General features: G+C 48.2%; 1 protein-coding gene across 1 annotated transcript in view; it reads left to right on the forward strand.

The window, feature by feature from the left end:
- Positions 1 to 267: 267 nt before the first annotated feature.
- Positions 268 to 23,896, forward strand: part of LOC119114654 (uncharacterized) — a 31,125-nt gene continuing 7,496 nt past the window's right edge. The window contains exons 1-6 of the mRNA XM_037238690.1: positions 268 to 455; positions 4,528 to 4,676; positions 8,290 to 8,438; positions 13,720 to 13,905; positions 14,538 to 14,680; positions 22,248 to 22,403. Of these exons, the coding sequence (XP_037094585.1) occupies positions 354 to 455; positions 4,528 to 4,676; positions 8,290 to 8,438; positions 13,720 to 13,905; positions 14,538 to 14,680; positions 22,248 to 22,403 (885 nt within the window). The 5' untranslated portion in view covers positions 268 to 353. The remainder of the gene's footprint in view (positions 456 to 4,527; positions 4,677 to 8,289; positions 8,439 to 13,719; positions 13,906 to 14,537; positions 14,681 to 22,247; positions 22,404 to 23,896) is intronic.

Here is a 23,896-nt window from a genome sequence, read left to right on the forward strand (position 1 = left end):
CCAGCCAACAAAGCGAACAAAAGCGTCCGTGAGAACGGTCGCGCCCACTTCCAGGTGCTAGCAGCGTTTCCTCGGGCCGACCTCAGCCACCGCCGCGCCGCGCCGAGGGGTGGAGAGCGCGCGGAGGCTCCTCGGCAGCTGACCCAGGTCAACCAAGGTCAGCCCAGGTCATCTGAGATCAGCTGAGCTCATCTGAGGTCCGTCAGGGTCGGCCGGTCAGCCGAAGTCAACTGAACCACGCTGAATGTCATCCGAGGTCAGCTAAGGTCAGCCTGTCGTTAGAGGTCATCTGAGACCAGCCAAAGTCATCTGATGCCGGCCAAGGTCAGCTGAGGTCAGCCCAGGTCAGCACGATGCGGTGCGGCAGCTGGCGGTCGCTGCTCAGCCAGCTGTCTTTCTCCAGAGGGCTGCGCCTGATCATCTTCGCCGCCTGTCTCACCGCCTTTCTCGTCCTGGTGAGTGCTGACCGCTTACGGCCGCGTCCCGAGGAGTTCGGTGGTTCCACCACGTTGCCTGACGACGCAGCCTGTATGTATCCGCCACAGTGGGCAAGGTGCGTGGCCTGCAGTACGGGCAACGTCATTCAGATGAAGCGTTTGATACAAACCCGTTTGCTCATAGGCGAAAGGACGTTTCAAAAAGTGAGGAAGCCATGCTCAAGGAGTACTTCATGAGCTTCTTCAGGAAAGCAAGCCCTATGACCGGGGGGGGGGGAGGAGGGAGAAGGAGGAAGGGTAGGTAACGCTCTTTATTCTAATGGCATGGCTGCTGTGCTGGATATGCATCTAGAGCTGTTTCTCACTGGTGCCCAATCTTGCCTATTCGCCTCATTTACGTCATCCGGCAAATAAGGCTATCCGGCTTACCAAGACTACTCGTCCGATTTAACATTTCAACAATGTCTTTCCTGTGGGGGCGAAATTCCACGAGCGGGTACGCACTTTGGGTCATTGAGGAGGCATCTGCCTTCACAGGGTACAAAATACAAAAGGATACAAGAGGGCCAATATACGGCCTAGACACAGGCTGGTAAAAATTTTGAAAGTAAATCGATGGCTCATAGTGCGACAGATTCGTCATGCACCTTCGTTTCGCCGGCTGCTTTCCAAGAGATAAGACTTGTCGCAACATTTTAGGCGGAAGCAAATTTGGAAGCTAGAAACCACCAAAAATAGTGCAGCACAAGCCATTAAACGGGAGATTCCCCTTAAAAACCAACCCGCAGAATGAAAGGCCCTTTTGTCGTGTATTCCTTATCTAGGCCCTGCTCCCGCTCGCCGTCGGCGGCCACTGTCCCGGCCCGGATGTCTTCTGTATGACTGACTGTGAACTGATCGTATGGCCGCTTGTTGTATATTTCTCAATCATCACTGCTACTGATTGGTGTCGAAAACATGTGTTGGACATCTGCAACAGCCTGTTTTCGCTAATCATCTTCCCTTACACCACACTACCGCAGAAAAGGTATCCGGGAATCTGCCTGCCCCAGGCATGAATTCGCTTAATGAACATTTAATTGTCCATCATTCAAGGTAGCCAAGTTGATCCGCTTTTGTGTGCAAGCGGGAGTGTGGCCAGAGTCTTGCCAACGGAGAGCACAGGGTTGACATAAGCCCCTCTTATGGTGACCCCCCAAAAATCCCCGCATATAGCCTACTTCTTAACATGGGACATGGTTTTCTCGATTTGTCGTCATTTTTAGCTCGTAACCAGAATAGAAACCAGCAGCTACCGTGAGATCAACTCTGCATTTTGAAGTCAATAAAGTGCAGAAATCACGCATTGAACAACCGCATGTATTAAATCACCAGTGTCCTTAAATTACATTGGTTTAAGGGACTTTCTAATCCCATGTAATTCAAAAGCATTGTCAACATTTTTATCTGGGTTCTAGAGACATTAAAGACATCGCAAAAGTATATTGTAGATCGATATGATTGATCGACATTTGAAAATAACAATTTGATCGTAGATTGAGTGCTCAACGGTGTGTATTAACAGGGCCAAGCCATGCTTGTCTGGAAATGTTCAACATTCAGTCAAAATCGATCAGTGATGCAATTTGCGTAACGTGGTTTTCAGCTTGTGCGCTCGCGAATCTCAGCAACAAAAACCTTGACACCAGGCGTTGCAGTCTCAATAGTCCGTGGAGCATGAGCCCAGTAGCTAACTTTTGGCCCCGGTCCACCGGTGGGTAAAAATGATGACGCTCCTGAAATAGTTACCTTTAAAAACTTTAATCGATAAGTAAAACCAGTTGTGTGACGCAGTTCTGAGCATGCGCACTAGCAAAGCTTAGAAACAAAACAAAACGCGACACCTGGTGTTGCGGTCTCCGTAGGCCTCGCTGCGTCGACCCAGCAGTAATGGCCAGCGGGTGGACGATGATGACGACGCTCCTGAAAAATACACCTTCAAGCGGTTCAGGATATCAAATCTTACACAGAAGAGGCAATTTTGGCACATATTTCACGCATGCGATCTTGAGACTGATGATAGGAACTCACTGGACCTTAAAGCACCACGAGGTTGGAATCTGGGGGGTGGAATTGGAAGAGTAAAGGTATAATCTCTTTTTTCGTGTTTCTGTAGCTATTCATCTGCCCAGAAGCGCTGTGCCCGGCGGGCCCCGTGTTATTCTGCCCAGAAGGCAGGTCAACACGGCGCCCGCCGTCTGGTGGCACTTGCAGTAGCCAGCGCCGTTCGGTTTTGAGGAAGCTGACCCAGGCTATCGCTGTCCTTGCTCTCGGGGTTGTGGGCGGGTATGCTCAATCCTTTTGATGTAATTTGTTTCACTAGTCCATTCTGAACAATCAACGTTCTCAGGGAAGCACCGGAAGGCTTTGTTCGCTTTTTTTGAAGACTTGATCCAAACTCTTTGAATGGATGGATTTCTGGGATCAGAGCTCACGCTAAGCAGTGCTTGTTGTGTGAGCCCCGACTCCTGCCATCCGATCGCGCAATTTTGGGTCACGGCGGAATTTGGTGGCGAAATCTTAACGTGCCGCAATGCCCAGCACGGTCCGTCCCGCCCTCTGACGTCAACTGACCTTTAGCGCGACCGCTGCCACCGGCCGCAGGCCATACCTGTCAAGGGCAAATAGCGAGCGCCCTAAAGCGACTCGAACCCACCCCGCCACGGGTGGGTGAATCGGAAGGCAGGCGCTCTAACCAACTGAGCCACCGGGACGGACAAACGGATGGACTTTTCTCACTCATTTCAACCCACTATACTTAGCAATAATGATACCGCCACTCTACTCAACAATAATGAGACCCCTTATTTCCCTCCGGGCAGGGGGCTTTTTGAGCGGCACGTTACCGTTTCCGGTCAACGGCTGGAGGGCCATTTCGTCCCATCGTGAAGTGTCTTCTGGCTGTCATGCCGGTGACACAAGGCGGGATCTTTTGGTCGACCGGGAGACCATTGGAAGATACATTGTATCAGATTGTTCCCCTCTCTGATATAAGAAGCCTTCTGACCCGCGCAGTTGGCCCTGGATCAGCCCAGGAGCTCTCATTGACCCAAAAGATCCCTGATAGCCGCAGGGGGTCCAACAGCTGTCACAAAGACTCTAGTTCCACGTTTTTTGGTTGCGTTCTTTAAAGATATCGAGGACTCCTTGAACGTAGATTGCAGATAAAATGGGGTGCCAAATTTGTACTAACATGGCTAATCCATGTTCGTCTTAAAATGTTCAAGTTCGGTCAGAATAGATTACTGATTTTAAGAAAAACTATATAAGATGGTTTTAAACATGCGCACTCGCAAGTCATAGCAACAACAGCCTTGACGCCCGGCGTTGCAGTCTCCATAGACCACGCGGCGTTAGTCCTGTGGGTGTAACATTAGGAGATGGCCAATGACCAAGCAAAAAAGATGACGCATCTTGTAAAGATGGCTGGAGAACTAGGTCAATCGGCATGCATGTTTCATGTAGTCAAAAAGTAAACTAAATCCAACCTTAATCTGAAAAGTGTGTGTGTGGGGGGGGGGGGGGAGCGGGCAAGGCAGTTAACAGTGCTGTCCCCTCAACTTTAAAAAGTGGGGGCATGGCCCCCTGGCCCCCCTGCTCCTATACTCAAGCTTATTACGTTGTCATCAAACTGCCAATTGCAGCCAGTGTATTTCATTTGCTTGCATTCCTCGCCAGCCATCAACTGCATGTCCGTTCTTCCCACAATCACCTTAATCTGACTAAATGCTTTACATACCCTGAACTGCTAAGTAAAACCAAAGTCCTATGCGCTCAGAACGGCATCATTCAGCACAAATGTATTATCCACTCATACACAAGCATTCTTCTCACAAATGCCTCCCCTCCACAGAGCAGCGTTGCTCTAACCAAACGTCCTCGGAGCAGCGTTGCTTCAACCAAACGTCCTCAGAGCAGCGCTGCTCTAACCAAACGTCCTTCCTCCTCAGAGCAGCGTTGCTCTAACCAAACGTCCTCAGAGCAGCGTCGCTCTAACCAAACGTCACTCCTCAGAGCAGCGGTGCTCCAATCATACGCTCTCCCTCCTCAGAGCAGCGTAAGCCTGACGAAGTGGGTAAGGGCTGATGTGGTCAAGTCGTTCGAGGTGGACGAGAAGGCGCGCCAGACGTTCGCCGTCACCCTCTGCAGAATCCAGGAGGAGATCTTCAAGTCGGATGTCTACCAGAACATCACGGGCAGGTACCCGACTCCATGGCTAGGGTGGGACCCGAACATCACCGGCAGTTACTGGACTACATGGTGGGTCGGGACCCAGAGCATCACCGGCAGTTATCGGTCTACGTGGCGAGAGTGGGACCTAGGGACATATCGGCCCAGGTCAGATGGTAAAGGGGATAATCGAGGAGGGTAGCACGGACGCGAAGTCGAGGGGACCAGTGCTAGGGGTCAGGGGAGAAGGGCTAGGTGGGGAGTCGAGGGGACATGGGCTAGATGGTGGCGGGGGGGGGGGGGAGGGGATTGAGGGGACAAGGGCTAGGAGGCGAGTTTACTAAGCGTGCGCGTGGGGGAGTCAACACCTAACTGGGCGATGGAGCAGCATCGTATAGGCGCGCAACACACTCCGTCTTACGAGGGCGAAGGGACCTAACCCAAGGACGTACGGCCCATGGTAGGGCGCCGCAAACAAGCACGGCTCTGGCGAAGCCAGTGTGCAAGCTTCGCGGGCGAGCGTAGCAATAATGATGGCTGTTCATCACATTAGCGCCATGGGTGCGTTTTCAGGTGAGGGCCAGCATATCGTGCAGGAAAACTATCGGTTAGCAGACATTCCGTTTGTAATCTTTGACTGTAAACTCTGCTCTGAACATCTACGCCCATGCTGGACGTTTTAAAACCCAGCGACATGTTAACTTAACTTAATAATACTGTTTGAAAATAACTTAATTACTTAACTTAACTTAACTTAATTATGTTTAAAACTTTGCGTTTCTTATTGCCCAGTTTTCAGCACGTTTGTACAACGGCGGCACAACACGTCCACATGGTAGTCAGCACGACTTCTGGCTCGTTCAAATGGCCAAATAAAAGTCACATACAAGCCCAATGATATCCAATGATTTTAGCCCTTGAGAGTCTCAACAGAAAAATTGAATATGCCTAATTAATGCTAAGGATGCATCAATGCTTGTTGCATCTGACTTCCTCTTTGATGCATTGATTATTGCTCACACCAATCCTCATCCTGCGTGAGCTGATCCGGATCAAAAGCAGGCAGGGTGTGGCATCTAAGGGTCCAGCATAGCTCGTCTTCTTTTTTTGTAAAAAAAACGGCCGCCGCTGCACTTCTCAGGGACTCGGTTTATGGGGCGGTCAGCGCCTGTAGAGGTCATATTAGCTTTATGGGGCGCCAGCGAGTGGAAAGGTCATATGAGCTTTATGGGGCGCCAGCGACCTGTCAGAGGTCACATTAGCTTTATGAAGGCCGCCAGGGAGTGCACGAGATCATATAGCTTAATGGAGGCACCAGCGGTGAGTAGGTCCATATGAGCTTTTATGGGGCGCAGCGACCTACAGAGGTCATATTAGCTTTATGGGGGGCGCAGTGACTGCATGAGGTCATATTAGTCTTTATGGGGCCGCCAGCGACGGCAGAGGTCATTAGCTTTATGGGGCGCCAGCGTACTGCAGAGGTCGACAGCTTTAGGGGGCGCCCAGCGACTGCAGAGGTCGTATTAGCCCTCATGGGCCGTGACGAAACCGGGGTCCGAACTCCCCGAGTGCAGTCGATGGTGCTCACCACTCGGGTTATTACGTTACGCCAGCACGTGGTTCATTTACCAACGCAAAACGTGGTAATGATGGTTTCCTTAATCTTGATCAACGTTTAGTTTTTGTCCACACAGGACAGATTTGCGTGAGGCTTTCGCGGTTGGAGGGCAAAGTAAACTATTCAGTGAACAAAACGTTTTATTGCTTAGTGAGCTGCACGCTCGCGACATCTGTGTATGGAAGAATAGCATGCTGTGGTGTCGACATTGCCATTTTTATGCGCCTGCCGGGTTATTTCACTGTAAAGGGGTTGTTCACATTCGAAGATACTGAGGCAAACCTCAGATATGGGGGAAAAACTCACTTATAGGAACTTTGATGTGTTTAAAGCAGAAAACTGCTCCAAGCATCAACAATGTTCTCCGTTAGTAAATATGCTCTTCGATACGTCAGTGTTTGATGGCGTCATCGTACCTCGCACAACATCGATTGAGGAGCAATTGACGGCCGCTATATCTGGAATCGTGCTCATGAATACCAGATATAAACGGCTCAACCAATGCTTTTTTCGGCCTTTCTCGAGGCATGGCTTATGAAATGCCAGAATTTAAATGATGTTATTGTGACGTCATTTTTGAAATACCGTTACCCAAGGAAGGGTTAACAGGAGTACTCCCCCCTCTATCCCAGCGCGCGTTAACACCAGAAAACATAGTCAAGTCGGGGCACTCCCAGCTAGGAAGAGGAAACAAACATACAGAAGCAGGCGAAGAGGTGGAACAGACCCGGCAGGAATTGTGCTCTGCAATAGGCAAGGACAAATCATACACGAAAAGGCGTAAAGTAGTCATAGCCAAAGTCAGCTGATGACAGGCCAGCCAGAACCACCCAATAAGCTACTACCACTCATTTACAGTGTTAGTAAGTGTTGAATAGTCACACAAGCCGAGGGGCAATTAACTGGTCATTATCGTGCTGGGTTTTGAGCTGGATTTCCAGAGTCCACCAGGCTAAGTGGAGCTTGTTGCTGGAAGAACTCCCGGAGCCAGCGACATGAATTTGGACACAAGTTGTGAACATGGCTGCATCAGAGCCTGTCATCAACGCCAAGATGACTTTGAAGCACTCTCCCCGAAATACTCTCTCCATTTTCGCGGACGAATAGCTCAAAAACTAGGGCGGGGGGCCGTACAGCGAGCAGGGCTGTGAACTACACCGAAAGGCTTTCAAGATGGATATTTGAGCTCAAAGCCTTGTCGAAATGTGAAGCACTCCCTTCAAGATTCAGTCACGTACCTAAAATTTCATCTAAACTTTGGTAAGGAGTGCACTTGCCACTGGACCCAACTATGTGCGTTCGCAACTGTGTGTGTGTTTCTCCCTTTTGTTGGGGGTGGAGTGGGGGGGGAGGGGTTGGACTGGTCTGCTGACTGCCCCACTGCCAGCCCCGGGTCACCTCCCTGCTCCCTGGACTGGACGTCCTGGCAAACCCGCGCACGAAAGGACACGTGCTTTTTACCGCTACCGGTCGGTGCAAGCTGGCCCGGCGAAGAGGAGTGAGGGTTGGTGTGGGAAAACGCAGATTTTCGTTGCGCTCTTGTTGGAGTGTAAAGGGCATTAATATCCTGGCTCATCACTATTCTAAGCCGCTAAGCTGACTATACTCTGGCTGACCGTTGCTGAGTGCCGATATGTTAACCTATCGGTCCCTGTTCCCGCAGACGGCTGCCGCGTCCCTTTGATCCGGCGGGTCCCTGTTCCCACAGACTGCTGCTGCGTTCCCTCTGAACCGACGTGTCTCTGTTCCCTCAGACGGTTGCCGCGACCCTCTGACCCGACGTGTCCCTGTTCCCTCAGGCGGTTTGCCGCGTCCCTCTGACCCGACGGGTCCTTGTTCCCGCAGACGGCTACCGCGTCCCTCTGACCCGACGAGCCCCTGTTCCCTCAGACGGCTACTGCGTCCCTCTGACCCGACGGGCCTCTGTTCCCGCAGACGGTTGCCGCGTCCCTCTGACCCGACGGGCCCCTGTTCCCCCAGACGGCTACCGCGTCCCTCTGACCCGACGGGCCCGTGTTCCCTCAGACGGCTGCAGCACCTCTCCGACCCGGCCTCTTTGCTGGCCGCCCAGTTCCCCTGGGACGGGGCCGACCTGGAGCAGGCCCTCTGGAGCGTGACCTACGACTGGCGCGACCTGGTCGCCACCTGTGGCAGCTTCTACAACCAGCCGTGCGGTGCGTAGCCGCGGACTGACGGGGCAGGGACGGACCCAGGAGCGCCTGAAGGGGAGGGACCCCGTCAGGCACGGGCGCGAATAGTGAAGGCGTTGTTTCCCGTCGGGAGAAAGCCTCGTTCTTTGTGACATCCTTTAACTTTAATGTGAAGCATACAAAGGGTATATGGCTGTACCTCAAGCTATTCGTCGAGAAAAGATGGGACGTTCAAAAATGAGCTGCCTGTTTTGCGGCTTGGACGCAATCCAGGTAATGTATTCTAGGTGGCTCGAGGCAGCTCCTCCTGTACACGCAGCTGATCACTAATAGGATGACATGAGGCTAAGTAGTCAACCTGTGCGCTCGGAAGATTTGACGGATGTGAAAAAGTGTCCACAGGACCTGTGATTATGGTGCAATTACGCTGACCTGCTGATCACAGATGAGCCAACTTTCTCAGGAACACCCCAGTCGAAGGAACACAGTTCCAGTTTCACGAGACATTTTCTGCGTAAACTTGAATTTGTTTTAATTGGCGTCAACTCTGCAACGACATGCATAGTTAAATCTCACATCTTTTTAATTTGGAATGCCAGCACCCGCTCTGCAATAAACTTTGAGAGTCCGTACCCACTCCGCAAGACAGACATGCCGAAATAGCTCGCACGGCCCCACCAAACTTATTCGAATTCCAGGTACACGTAGCTAGCGTTATAACATTATTAGTGCCAAATCAAGAAGCTGTAAGGAACCCCACGGTGTATCTATCCCTTCTTGTATGCTTTCATCATGGCTAACATCAAAAAACCTTATATTGATTTCAGGTGCACATACCTAGCCTGATGATATAAGGGCCACCGCAAAAATTTTCGAATCCGCAAACATTTATTCTATCACCCGTTTTTTTTTTAATTTGACACTGACTGGCTGCTCAGTTTTTTTATTACAGGATCTGGTACTACGACTCACCCAGAAGAGACTCTTGAAAAACTAACACATGCAAGCCCTTGGTCCCAGGTATAAATCCTCCTTGCCCAAGACAGAATCCTTCTGACGCTTCAGCCTGAGCCAAAGGAAGTTTAATTGATTTGCAGTTATGGATTTCACGGCCATGTTTTTTACTTGCGATGCAGGACCATGCTTTCAATTTCATCCAGGCATTGGGGGATATTTGTTGTTTGGACATGTCCTGCGTAGTGTTGCATCCATCAGGTTGGCCTATAAGCCACTGAGTGTTTGCAGGTAATCTGTGTCCTCTGTGACCTGTGTTTTATCTGGCAAATGGTGTGCAAAATTCAAGAGTGCAGTTTTTGCAAAGTACCTTTGCTAGAGCTGAGTAGGGACAAACGGCTAAATGCATTTTCCTGTTGGAACTGGAGCTGGAGCCCATTAGCTGAATAGGAAACCACGCCCATAGCAGAAGCTGCTCCCTGAGGTGGGATTATTCCAGAATGACCTTTACTATTGTGGAAAGACCTCATCTTCTCAGAATACACAGCTAAGTAATTGCGCCCAACTGTAGGTTTGACATTTATTAAGCCCTACTAGTCTCCTCAAGTTAGAGCATGTAATGAATTGTATGAAAGTTGTTAAGCTAAGTGAAAAAAATGTATGCACATAGATAAGACAGTAGTAATAGCTTTATTTCTCGTGGAAAACCCAAGATAATTGAGATATAGATGCGTTGATATTTCAGCAACATACCTCCATCAAAACGAATAGCATAAGTTAGTTCAAAATTGTCTTCGATGACCGTACTTGATCTGTCAGTGTTTTTAACATCGAGCCACAATTTTTACATCTCACGAACATTCAGGGCATTAAACAAGGAGCGTTTGCCAACCATTACTTCCATACAGTGCATATCTAACCGAAAATTAGAATGCGACAAAATACGTGTCCATGCAAACGAATTCAAGTAAACAGACATCACGCATCACACATCATTCGAACATGCAAGCGAGTTGAAGCCACCAGAAATCACACAGTACGCATCAGTTATCCATGAAAACGATTCCGCTGAAACGGGCAGCGCGCATCACGCGTCAGGAATCATTTATAGGTATAAACGATCTTAAGCTAGCGCGCACCACACATTAAGGCTCATATCACGCTCGCATAATCAGGCATGATGAGCCCTGTACCGTAAGGCTTGATCGCCGACTTTTTATGAGGCAACATTCACTTATGTTCTTGTCTGAGTGGTCGTGTGTTCTGTGGATGGTATTAAGTTCTTAAAGTGACACACGGTCCATGTCTCCCTGCATTTTGGCCTGAGCGTGTTTTGCCAAAAAATAGTTACCGAAAGGGGTATTCCCTGTTTTGTTTGTAGCGTTTCGCAGGTGTTCATTATGCCTCAAAAGAATAGGGGGCATGGACTCCCCGACATTGGCTATGTCTCTCCCATGTTTTTTACACAGTTTACATCTTATTTGGTAGATCACTTTTTGGGCGTGCAAACCCGTTGAAACCCAGACTTCCATAAATGGCATCTGTTGCCACTCGGGCACTTACGGCCTCGATATAGACTTACCAGATACTTTTTGCCTTACTATCACTCTTCTAAGCTATGCGTACACGCAGTTTTGATTTTCTAACGATATTTTTGATTTTCCAAGCACAGTGCTCATCTATGTAAGGTAGCGTTAAGAATACGTCGTCCGATATGACGAGTTCCCGCCTCCTACCAACCATCTCCCCAAGCGCTCTATACTTTTTTACTTCTCCTAACACTCCACCTTAAAGTCGCGAAGGATACTAAAGATCTAGCACCTAGAAACAGTGGAACGCCTGTAACCCATAGACTGCCTCAAGATCACAAACCTGCTGTGCCCCTTAGACTTGTCATGTCTCCGTACAGTGGCGCCACAGAAAATGCTCCGTGTCTTTAGGAGAAAATACTAAACCAACTCTTGAGGTTTGTTTCCACTCATCTGTGGGACACCAGATACTTGTAAAAGGCTTTCAGTCGCTCAGAGACAAAAGGTGTACCATAGAGCATTATTTTTTTCAGTGTTGATGTTAATTTATATGGCAATATGCCAGTCAATGAGAATATCACTACCGTGAAAGTTACGGTTGGCGAAGAATTCCATAAAATTGATGTTTTCGGCTTATCAAAACAGGATGTTTGCAGTCTTTTCAGAACAATGTCTCCAAAACAATATTACCCCGTTCGGAGATGACGTCTATCGTCAGAAATTTGGCATAGTAGTGAAGAGCCCACGCGTTCCTCCTTTTGGCAATGATGTTTTAGACCAATTTGAAACGGAGGCCCTGGCCGCCAACCCATTCAATCAACTGTCTTAGCTAGATACATCGATGACTGGGCTGGAGTATGAACGCAGGGACAGCATGTCTTTGAAGAAATCTTAGAGTTATGAACTACTGAGTTATGAACTATGAGTTATGGGTTATGAACTAAATTTGGTCTTTACGGTGTAGCATACAGGAGCGGAAACGGGTCCCATATTTGGATACACTAGTGACGGTGGGAAGGAGGAATAACCGCAAAACGTTGGAAACGGGGCTCTTTATCAAACCCATGAACTCTGGTATAATTCTGTACTGCGAATCTGCGTATCCAACTTCCACTAAGCACAAGGCGATTCGTCGTAGCATGTGTCATGGAAGTCTAAGGTACTGCAAGGTAATGGTAATGCACTGTAATGGTACTGCAAGGTAAATAGGTAAGGTAATGCAAAGGAAATAAAGAACATAAACAGAATATTAACTTTACTGTTGGACAGTGCACTTTATCCTCGACTTGAAACTTGAGATTTTCAAAGAAACAAAAAGTCTAGAGCGCGTGGGGATGGGTGGTGGGAGGTGGAAACATGTCCTGTCAGACGACAGATTCTTAACGCTACCTCACATAGATGAGCATATGCTTTGGAGGATCAAACATCAGAAAATCAGTACTACGCGTAGGCATAGCTTGGGAGAACGTCAATTAACTAAAAAAGTATCCGGTGAAATATCTACCTGGAACTCGAAGTCCCGGGCGGCAATATATGTCATTCATACAAGTCTATGTTTCAAAGGTTTGCAAGCAAAAGACGGTGATTACGAAATTGATTGTAAATTGTTTGAAAAAACATCTGACAGACATAGTCTATGTCGAGGAGACCATGAGCTCCATCCGTTTGAGATAAAATGAATTCCTACAACATGCTAAAAACAAAACAGGGAATGTCCCTTTCAGTACCCATTTTTTGGCAAAAGACGCTCATGCTGAAATCCAAAAAGACATTGGCCCTATGCATATTTTAGAGCTCAAAGTCATCTACAAAGCACAGGACCACCCAGACAGAAAACCAAGTGATTTTTTTTAAAGCCGACAACCAAACCTTAAGGCACAAGGCTTATCATGACCGAGTATGTGAGCGTGATACGTGCATTATGTGTGATGCATGCCAGCTTCAAATCGCTTACAAGTGTACGCGATTCTTGACGACCGATGCGCGATGCCCGCTGCAGTGAAAGCGTTTTCACGCATAATTGATGCGTGATGTGTGATGTCTGTTTATTTGATCTCGCTTGCATGCTTGCATGAAGCGTGGTGCGTCATGCTTGTTTATCGAATGCATTTGCATTTACACGTATCGTCCGTGTATTCTATTCCTTAGATATGCACTGTATCGTAGTGATGGCTGTCAATTACTTCTTGTCTTATCCCCGGAGTGTTGGTGAACTAAAAAACATGTGGTTTCCTGTAAAAAAAAAACCAGCTGAAAAACAAAGTATGAGCATCGGCAGGCAGTTTTGAATTTACTTCTGATCTTTGTTTCATGTTGCCGAAATATCAACTCAGCTATATTTCCATTCTCCTGGTTTTCAACGATAAATAAGGCTCATATTACTGCGTTTTCTGCGGATGCTATGAACATGAAATGGCATCCGTTGTATAGCTGGAAGCCTTAATAAACGCATTTAATTTTTATATCTTATCAGGTGTGTGGAAACAGATAACTTCCTTTCAATTGACATTCCTTACCAACAACTGCTGGTCAACAAAACATACATTTGTGGCTAGGAACACACAAGTGAAATAATCTTAGATGCAGAACACCGGCCAGTGCCCGCACTGTAGCCAGCAATATTCGCTTTCAACCCTGCGGGCGTGCGCCACGCGGACACATGGGCTCAAAAGTGCTAGAACTAAGTATGGTGCAATCAATGCTAACGCAATCCGTCACATTAACATTTCCCCCACTGCGTGTGATGGCATCGTTCCCCGATTTACCTTGGGCACCGGCGCCGCATCAATCAAGTACAGCACCGTGTGACGTCACTCTTCCAGCCGCCTCTGACGTCACCAGCGCCCTCTACCACTACGGTGGCCAGTGTCACACGGTCAGGTTCGATGACGAAGCGGCCGAGGGTGTGCAGAAAGGGCTCTGGCTGTCACTGCGAAAACAACACTGCCAGCGATGCGGTCGTCACCACTGGAACATCTTCGTGCACTCGGCCATCGATCATTTCATGGGTATGGTGCTGCGCTCGTCCATCGAACGTTGCATAGGTATGCTGCTGCACATGGCCAGGGAATTATTGCATCACTACATGGGTATCGTAGTGCCCTCACACGTCGACCATGACATGGGTTTGTCGGTAACCTTCGCCGGGGATCACTACATCAATATGGTAGTGCACTGTGGGAAGAGGGAGAGACAGAAGAGAGAGATAGAGGGAGAGAGAAAGAGAGAGAGAGAGAGAGAGAGAGAGAGAGAGAGAGAGAGAGAGAGAGAGAGAGGAGAGAGAGAGAGAGAGAGAGAGAGAGAGAGAGAGAGAGAGGGGAGCGAGGGAGAGAGATGGTTGTCTCTTTCTGCCTTCTCTCTCTCTCTCTCTCTCTCTCTCTCTCTCTCTCTCTCTCTCTCTCTCTCTCTCTCTCTCTCTCTCTCTCTCTCTCTCTCTCTCTCTCTCTTTCTCTCTTGAGAAATTGTCGTCTGCCTTGCAACCATATTTTACAGCCGTTAGTGCATTAAGCTCAAAACTGTTAAAACTGCCACCCTTACCGACTGAAACTGCAACGTGCGTGACCAGAACAGAGCCCAATGTGCATAAACATTTTGTTGACATGTTAACATGCTCAATGATGCGCCGGGCGACTGTCTGCAGACTGGGAGCACGTATGGGCACCGCCGAAGGCCCAGCTGGAGGTGGGCAAGGAGCAAAACTTCAAGGTGAAGAGAACGTTGGAGGTGACGCTGCCAACAGCCAGTCGACCATGTAGTCAAGACAGAAACTACTCAAGGCCTAATGTGAGTGGAGGTGAGGTGTGAAGCAGTGGGGTGAGGCGTGAGGCAGTGAGGTGAGGTGTGATGCAGTGAGGTGAGGTGTGAGGCAGTGAGGTGAGGCGTGAAGCAGTGAGGTGAGGTGTATGATAGCCATGCTGTGTGTTCGGCGGCATGGGGCTCACAGGCTTTCTGACAAGTGGTCGCAACGCAACAACAATGACATGACCAACTAACCTTCGGCCTGATTTTCTGTTTTCATAACACGCCTGAGCAGAAGATTGACCCCCATGGCGTTTGTTTGCAAGCAAATTAAGATGAAGTTTAGCTAAACACTACTGAACTTATCAAAACGAGATATCGCGATTGGGACTGGTTTTGATGTCGTCAGATCAATAACTGATCCCATTATGGCTGGCCAACGGTCGAATTTTCCAGAGCGTCGCACAGTTTTCAACCTTACAACGTCTTACATCGCAGACTTTGCCTTGCGGTAGCATGCAATTTAAGCAGACGTTTTTTGTTCAACTCCGAACAGATTGGTGTCAATTTTTATAGCTTTTGAGCGTAGATTTATGATACATGGTTCCCTGACGTAACAATCTCGTTCCGCAGCGAGCGCTCCGCGTCATCCTCGGTTGCCGTTTGAACGCCCGCTCAGACCGTAGATCTTCGTGAAGTGTTTCTAAAAAAAACACCGCTGCTCCGAAACGAAAATAATAAGGATTACACTGCTGATGTCAAAACACGAACAACAGATGCCCTTTAGTCTTCTGAAAGTATAAGTTAGATCGCACGACCTGCCGGAGAGGTGTCCTCAAAGAACCTTAGAGGGGTGTATCACCCCCACTATTAGAAAGAGGGCTGACCCGCGCCCAGCCGGGGGTAGTTGACTATACCCGTTTAAGGCCGTTTAAGGCCGTTTAAGCACCGGCCAAAATGGAGGCTTGCACCAAAACAAAATTCTCAGCACCTCTTCATCTATCAATTTGACATGCCTCGTGCCAGTTTGAAGTTTTGATCAACCAAGATCAGTAACCCGTGTGGTATCAAAGAGGTCAGCTTCATAACCAAGATCAGTAACCCGGGTCATACCAAAGAGGTCAGCCTCATAACCAAGATCAGTAGCCCGGGTCATATCAAAGAGGTCAGCCTCATAACCAAGATCAGTTGCCCGGGTCATATCAAAGAGGTCAGCCTCATAACCAAGATCACTAGCCCGGGTCATATCAAAGAGGTCAGCCCATAAAATCTTTGACCACGCATAACGCATTTGCGGGTCATTTGCCATCGTTAAAACTTGTTATGATGTGAGAGCATGACAGCCACTACAGTTTACTCATTTCCGATTTTTAGAAATAGGAGTTCATTGGCCTGAAGTCAGGTGAGCCTTTGCTGTTTTTCGTAACTAATTCACGATTGTACTCATTTTATGTAGTTTTGGCATTTGTTTGTGAGGTGTATGAAGAGTACCACTTTACTTTACTGGGAGTACTTTATATATGAGGAGTACTTGCGCACATGCAAAACTGTTACACGACCGCAAAGCACATGACCTTGGTCAGGTCGTGACTTGTCTGTCTGGCTGCCCCCTGCAAAACACATGCTGAGCTCAGAATATGCGGCATCGTTAAGTAATTTTGGGCGTCGTATAGTTTGAACGATCCGATAAAAGCATGTTGTGATATTAAAAAGTGCAATGAGGTCACGAAAGGTCATGTGAGAACATACAATGCCAAATAACGTGATACAAGGTCAATGACCCGTGTTGCCAGCAGCGAAGAGTCTAGATGAACGAGTGCGACACGTGTAACCACCTCCTTATCGGTTCCGTGAAGCTGATGACGTCTTATTTAATGCATCACCGTAGCTGTTCTCACTTTGTTACAACTACCTCGTCCAGCGTCGAAGGGACCATGTATCACGTGCACAATCGCTATGCGATTTTGAGAACCTGTGGAAGTACAACACACTTTTTCTGACCACGGTGAACGCATTGCACTGGTTACATAGACCAAGTTAGCGCTTGAATCTCTTCTCGCTCGGATGGTTATAAGTTTGACATATGTCGACCTCAAATCACCTTTAGGTCATCCTAAAATACGTTTTTGTGTCTAAAATATAAATAATAATTGCACCTGATCAAACAAACTTAAAAGCGTATTGTGAAGAAAAGGATCGCTCTTGCAGGCTACTGGTAGACCCATTTCGAACGGTAACCTAATCTGACTTAACCCTTGCTGGGAAGCAGAAATGGTCCGGAAATGGCCTTACGGTCAGAAATGGCCTTACGGTCTTAGCGCTTTTATCGGTCCTAACGCTGTTTTCCGTGTCCCCGACACCCATTTTGATGTGATAACAGGTTTTAACCACATCTATCTGAGCGACCATTTTTGGCTTTTCGTGATTTCTGGTGACCTCATATTTGACCTACATCAGGAAATTTGGTGTGTATTCTTCATGATTTGATGAGACGTTTAAAACGACATTTTTGCTTGGTTCATACAGCGTCTTGGAAGATGGAGATGCCAGTGAGGGGGGGGGGGGAAGTCAACTTCCCCCCGGGCAGTCATGTTGCTGGACGTACCATTTACTAGGGGCCGTGCGGCGCCGGTGATCGCGCCCTCCCGATGACACCGGAGGAAAGGTGGCCAGAAATATGAAATTAAGTAGCGCATTTAAATATCTTTTGAACGCCTGGCCCTGTGAAGCGAGGTCGCGATTGCTTATTTAGAGAGTAAGCTCATATTGCGCATTGCCACAATATCTATACAGATTCTCCCTTTGGCCCAAATTAATTTTTGCTGTCGTTTGTGTCCTGACGTACCGTCATTTCGTTTTAGTGAAGCGTCATATTCTTCTCAAACGGCCGTCGTAATGCATCTGAAGAGCAAAATGATACTGGGCAATGACAAAGTGACGTTACCTCCTCAAAATAACGTGACGCCATTAAATGCCAAAACGCCTTGGTTTTCAAGCAAGGCTTATGTTCAGAGGTGATGATGTTTTGCTGTGACTTGTCGGTCAGCTATGCATATATACACATGCATTCCTCATAGCATATATGCATATATATATATATATATATATATATATATATATATATATATATATATATATGTGTGTGTGTGTGTGTGGGTGTATATATATAACATGCGACATATACACATATACATATATATATACTATATATATATATATATATATATATATATATATATATATATATATATATATATGTTATGAGGAAATTTAGCTTATATTTAACACGAGCTCGGGTGCAGGCAAGGCCATTGGTATGCAGGAAGCGAAGGGCAGGCCATACCCGTCAGCGATGACAATTTGTAGAAACCTGTGAAGCTGATGGGACGACCAAGACGTAGGGATGCAGCTTTAAGATGCTTCCCTCGATAATTAGACAAGTTTAATGAATTACATCAGGAGTAAAACTGATTCCATTGCATGTGAGTCATATATCAAGTTCAGATAAAGGCAAAACCAAGCAGCGTTTTACTGGTGCGCTTTTTTGTTGGCAGTTTTACTCCCAGTTATAATTCTTTGATAGCATGGACGTCAACAGAAGCTTAGTTAGAATTTGTAAAAGTAAGGGAGATAACTAACCTAAAACTACCGTCATCAGCCTCTCGCTCTGAGGAACACCGGGGGTAGTTATTGAACGCTGATTGTAACTTAATAAACACAAATGAGATGGAGGGGGCTTGGTCATTTTGGCGTTCTTTAGGCCGCATAAGATTACTGACATGATATGAACACGAGGGATTTTTGCTAAGAAAATGTACCTAATTTAAAGCTAGTTGGGTGAGGAGGCCTAATGGTACCTTAGGCACCGATTTCGAATTTCACATTGTTTGACCTGAAGTTCACCAATTAAGACCTAGAAATTTGACACAAATGACTTCATCAAAAGTGCTACTCAATGCTGTAAATTTTGTGTATCTAGCTATATTAGCAATTGAAATCTAAATGACGTGGTATCTTCACCCGCCCAAAGGGTGTAGATATGGGGCATGTTTCAAAAATATACTCTAGTGAAACCTCAAAACTAGTTATGTTTAATAAAATGACACTCGGTATTGCCACTGCATGACTGTTAACCTATACTGAGAATATCAGTTTTTGATTATTATCGTGTCCAAATTATGCTGTCAACGTCTTGTCACAGCACTACGCGTCTTTGCAGCGCAGCCACCGTCGTCATGGCAACTCCCGTGAGCACCTCTGCCAGTGTGAATAAAAGAACGTTTGTGATGAGCGCAGCGGGCAAGGGCATGTTACAGAGAAGTTGGTTGGTTGAAATCCGAACCCGAGAATCACATCGATCATGTGATGCCCCAGCGACGAAATAAAAGCTGTAGTGTAACGTTTCATTGAATTCTCGGAAAAATAGCACCATGTTTGGATATATTTTTTTCTACGCAGCGCGTTTTAAGCTTTCGTGGCAATTATCATATACACGGTTTGGCACATAAGTGTGTTGCAAACATTACGGAACACACACGCTAGAAAAAGCAGAGCAAACGAAATGTATTACTTGCATAGTGCTTACTTGCTTGTACCTTGCTTGTATTACTTGCATAGTACCAAACATCTGGTATAACAATAAGCGAAAGGAACACAGGGGTGGGGTGCTCTCTTCATCCTGCCAACGTGGGGCGTGCCAATCTTCGGTCACGCCGTTTTACTGATCGATGCGTTACAGCGCATTACAAATATCACATCATATAACTATAGGGCTAAAACTATATACAGTTAAATTTAACATTATACGAGAAACACGCCTGTCTAGGTTCCGTGTCACTACGAAGCATGGTCTCGAAGATGTCATCGTGTAGAACTAAACAAGTGTAATTTTCTTCCAAATTAAACCTTTCACCTGACGTAATGCGGTTAATTATTGACCTACAAAATAACAGCAATTACCAATCGCAAGACCTGACTACGTCCAATCTACTGGCGTTTTCTGTCAAGCTCTATCCTGAGTAGTTTGGGGACGGCAGGGGTATCACATTAGCCCCTTATCGGTCCGCGTTATGAAACACGACGGATCAGGGCGAGGGTTGAAAAGGCGCGACCAACGCTTTGGCATGTGATGGAGAACATTGAAACTTGAGAGGCCATTAACTCTTACGTTGAAATAATGGTCTACCAGTTTACCAGGAGATAAAGGTTAAGAAACGTTAAAGGAAATGTTGCACGTTTGTATGGGGTTTTGAACCGAACTGAACCCAGGCATCCATAGCCTCATAGTAACTGCAATCAAATCCTGTCATTCCACTGGCCATACGGCAATCAACGTCAAGACAAATGTAATTGTCGGATCGTTCATATTTCGACTTCGTGAGAGCGATTTCCAGCAATAACGGCAGCCAATTGGCTCAATTGTAATGCCAGTTATGTAAGGTTGAAACACGATTGGTTGTTTGGAATAGAGCCCTTTTGGCCAGAAATTATCATTTCAGGGCTGTAGGATGAAGGAGAATGGAAAACGGTGGGAAAGATCAACATGCACCTGAGGGAGGGGGGGGGGGGGGGAGGAGGGGGGGAGGGGGTGAACCGCCTAGCCTTAGCCCGCGCAGGGACCGCTATAAGCGTGTGCTGGGCGTCCGGTCGGGGTTCCCCCTCCAGGAGGGCTCCCGGCCTACTTGTGGCTGACGCAGGCAGCCTGTCCGGACGAGCGGGGTGTCACAAGGATTCCGGATAAAGCAAGGCAGGGATTAAGAGGATCGGAAATTACGGTTTGTGCTACAAAATTCCAGGAGTTTTAAATTATTCCTTCTTATTACCGAAAACAAGACCTGCGATGGGATAGCTTAACATGGCGGCTGCAGCCGAGAGTGTGCGTTCAAGTCAACGTTTTAACTCACCCGGTAAATGTGCAAAAAACACCATCAGAAAAAGGCCAAAACCACCAGCGCATGACAATATTTGGCTCAGTCAGGCACTTCCAGCTATTGTTTCGATGATGGCATGTTGCCGAAAAATCAACGCATCTTTATCTCCGTTCTTCTGGATTTTCTTCGAGGAATAAGGCTCTTACTACGGTATTATGTATGTTGACAATGGTCCTCGCAAATGCACTTAACAGCTTACAAACCAAAGGCTATTTATCCCAAATAACGAACATTTCAGCTTTACATGCTGAACACACTTTCAGCTCACATATTTACAAAACAATGGCACATTGCGTCATAAAACTTACACAGACATAATCCTTATTGAATTTTTAGCATTGTCTGTTTCGAGCATATGTCACACGTTGGGATATGTTAATGTGACAGTGTCGGTCCGTAGCCCGCGACCGGCAGATTCGTTGGATGCGGTCTGCCGCCCGTGCCCGCCAGTGACCGGCAGATTCGTTGGATGCGGTCTGCCGCCCGCGCCCGCAGTGACCGGCAGATTCGTTGGATGCGGTCTGCCCGCCCGTGCCCGCAGTGACCGGCAGACTCGTTGGATGCGGTCTGCCGCCCGCGCCCGCAGTGACCGGCAGATTCGTTTGGATGCAGTCTGCCGCCCGCGCCCGCAGTGACCGGCAGATTCGTTGGATGCGGTCTGCGCGCCCGCGCCCGCAAGTGTCCGGAAGACTCGTTGGATGCGGTCTGCCGCCCGCGCCCGCAGTGACCGGCAGATTCGTTGGGTGCGGTCTGCCGCCCGCGCGCGCAGTGACCGGCAGATTCGTTGGATGCAGTCTGCCGCCCGCGTCCGCAGTGACCGGCAGACTCGTTGGATGCAGTCTGCCGCCCGCGTCCGCAGTAAACCGCCGTGAACTGGCCCTCAGAACTGTATGAGAACTACAAACTAACACTGCTCGGGAAACTAAATGCCAGAGACACTGTTTTGATGTCAAAGCCCGCGCAACAAATGTCCCGTAGGCTACCGAAATTTGGAACCGGATCACATGACAAAGCGAAGAGATAACCCCCGAGCACCTTAGGGGGTGGGGGGGGGGGGGGCGGGGGACCGCATCGACCGCTCTTGACGAGCTCACTTTAAACTATTGGTGTACTCTTTAAGTGAAAAATGCTGTTCCAGACAGCACAACTCTCTGTTTAGCACATGTTCCCTTCAATGCGTCGTGATTTGATTACGTCATCGTACCTTGCACAACATTGATAAGAGCCAAGTGGACGGCCGCGATATCGGGAAATGGCACTCACGAACGCCACATATGAAGCCATCGACAGTTTTTTTTGTCATGACGTTCATGTGCCTCGTCAAAAATATAGTTTATATATTATATATATATATATATAAGTATACATATCATGACGTTATTATAACGTCAGGAATGCTAAGGTCATTTAAAATGCTCTCCCCGATATACCTTTCAACCATTTTCGCGGACGTGTAGCATTAGAAACTAGAGGGGCTTAGATCTTAAAAAGGGTAGATTGTGAAAGAGCACCGTCAGGTCTTCAGATGGCTATTCGGATCAAATCCCATATAAAGTGGAACAGTCCCTTTTAAGCCAAGCACTCGGCTGGAGGACGAGGAGGGGAGGGGGGGGGGGGGGGGCAATGGTCGTGTGTTAAGCTCCCTGTGGCTCCCTCTAACTCGCGGCCGGCTCCGCCGGCAGTGCATGCGCTCGTGCTTGTTCCGGACGCTGGGTGAACTGGGCCCCGGCTGCCGGCTGCCCTGGATGCCCCTCCAGCTGCCCGTCTGCGGCACGTCCGAGGACTACCAGGCGCTCTTCAACTACACCCGCATGTTCTCCCGTCCACATCGTCTGGCAGTACAGCGGAGACCAACTGACGGGAAACAAGTACTATATGGCGCTTAAGAGGTGAGAACTCTTACCAACAATCAATTTCTTTCTTTCATTCGATTCGAGTGAGAGAATGCAGCGACGCGAGTAGGGACTGAGGCTAAAGGTTGTAGATAGTAGCATTTTGTTTTTCTTTTCATTCCAACATTTTTGGACAACGTGACTTTTTAACGCTTTTAGAGACGGCACATCTGGTACATTTTTCCTCCTTCTCTTACCTCTGGTGAGACCTGGCGATAACGGTGGAGATGTAATGACGTTGTACGTCATAGCGTCAACGATGATTATTGCATGGCAGTTGTGAATATTGGGCTCATCCGATGGTGGGCAGCCTACCAAAACAGATTATTTCCGGTGTCGCTAACGCCGCTGAAGGCGGTGCCGCGGCGTTGGGACCGCAGGTCCACTCCCAAATATCATGTTTCACTCTGAAGTCGCCAGAAGTAAAGATTAACAGGGTCCCGTGACCTTGACTGTTGTGTCAGGTATACTCAGGCCAGATGACAAGAATATGAACTGACGGGATCCTCGCATTATCCCGTATTTCCATGCCGAAAAATATTTCAAGGACCTAAGCCCTGGCCTCGTTAGGGCGTCGGAGGGTGCTGCGCTGATACGCTGTATTGGAGTCAGCTGACAAGTCCAGTGACTCCCTGACCATGTCAGGGCGTCGGAGGAAGCTGCGCGGTCACGCTGTAGTGCAGTCAGCTGATTCCGCTGTGAGCTGTTCACGTCTTGACAAATAAATAAACACATGTCCGCCTCACTCGCTCAATGAGAGTCAAAATATATCTAATTGGTCCGTTGTAACACATGCTTATCACAGGAACTCCCAAGAATACACAGGTCTCTGGCCACGTGCGCTCGGTGCACGTTCACCGATTGCGGCGTCGCACGTTTGCACGTATGTTCATGTATGCACATGTCGTTTTCCTAAGCTGTTATGGTTACCACACTCTGCCCGCCCGCCGCCGCTCGGCGTGCGGGACGTTGAAGTGCCTCTGTTGTACTTTCGTAGCGTCTACCCGCCGCCGCTCGGCGCGCGGGACGGTGAAGTGCCCCTGTTGTTTCTTTCTTAGCGTCAACTCGCGGCGTCACTTTATGTTGACGGCTGACTCTGCACTGGGGCGCTGTCGCTCACGCTAGCACCGGAAGGCGTCTCAGTGGAGGATGGCGTGCGCGGGCTCACTTACAGTTCGCAGGATTCTCGATGGGCTGCTATTCGGTACCCGAGCACCGCCGTCCGCTCTGGAGGAATTTGTAATGCGGGACCTCACGGTGCATGTCACCGCCTGAACTCGAGCTGAATGGAGCAGGCGCTTCGACGGGGTGAAGGCTTACTTGTCACATACACTGTCCTGCATACTTATCAGATATGCTTCGCATTGAGCTAGCTGACGGAGAGGGGCCAGATGCGGTCCTACTATCTATCAGACATGCTTCGTTCTGAGCTAGCTGAC

This window comes from Pollicipes pollicipes, unplaced genomic scaffold (genome assembly GCF_011947565.3).
Source record: "Pollicipes pollicipes isolate AB1234 unplaced genomic scaffold, Ppol_2.1 Scaffold_1600;HRSCAF=1878_pilon_pilon_pilon, whole genome shotgun sequence".
NCBI classification, from domain to species: domain Eukaryota; kingdom Metazoa; phylum Arthropoda; class Thecostraca; order Pollicipedomorpha; family Pollicipedidae; genus Pollicipes; species Pollicipes pollicipes.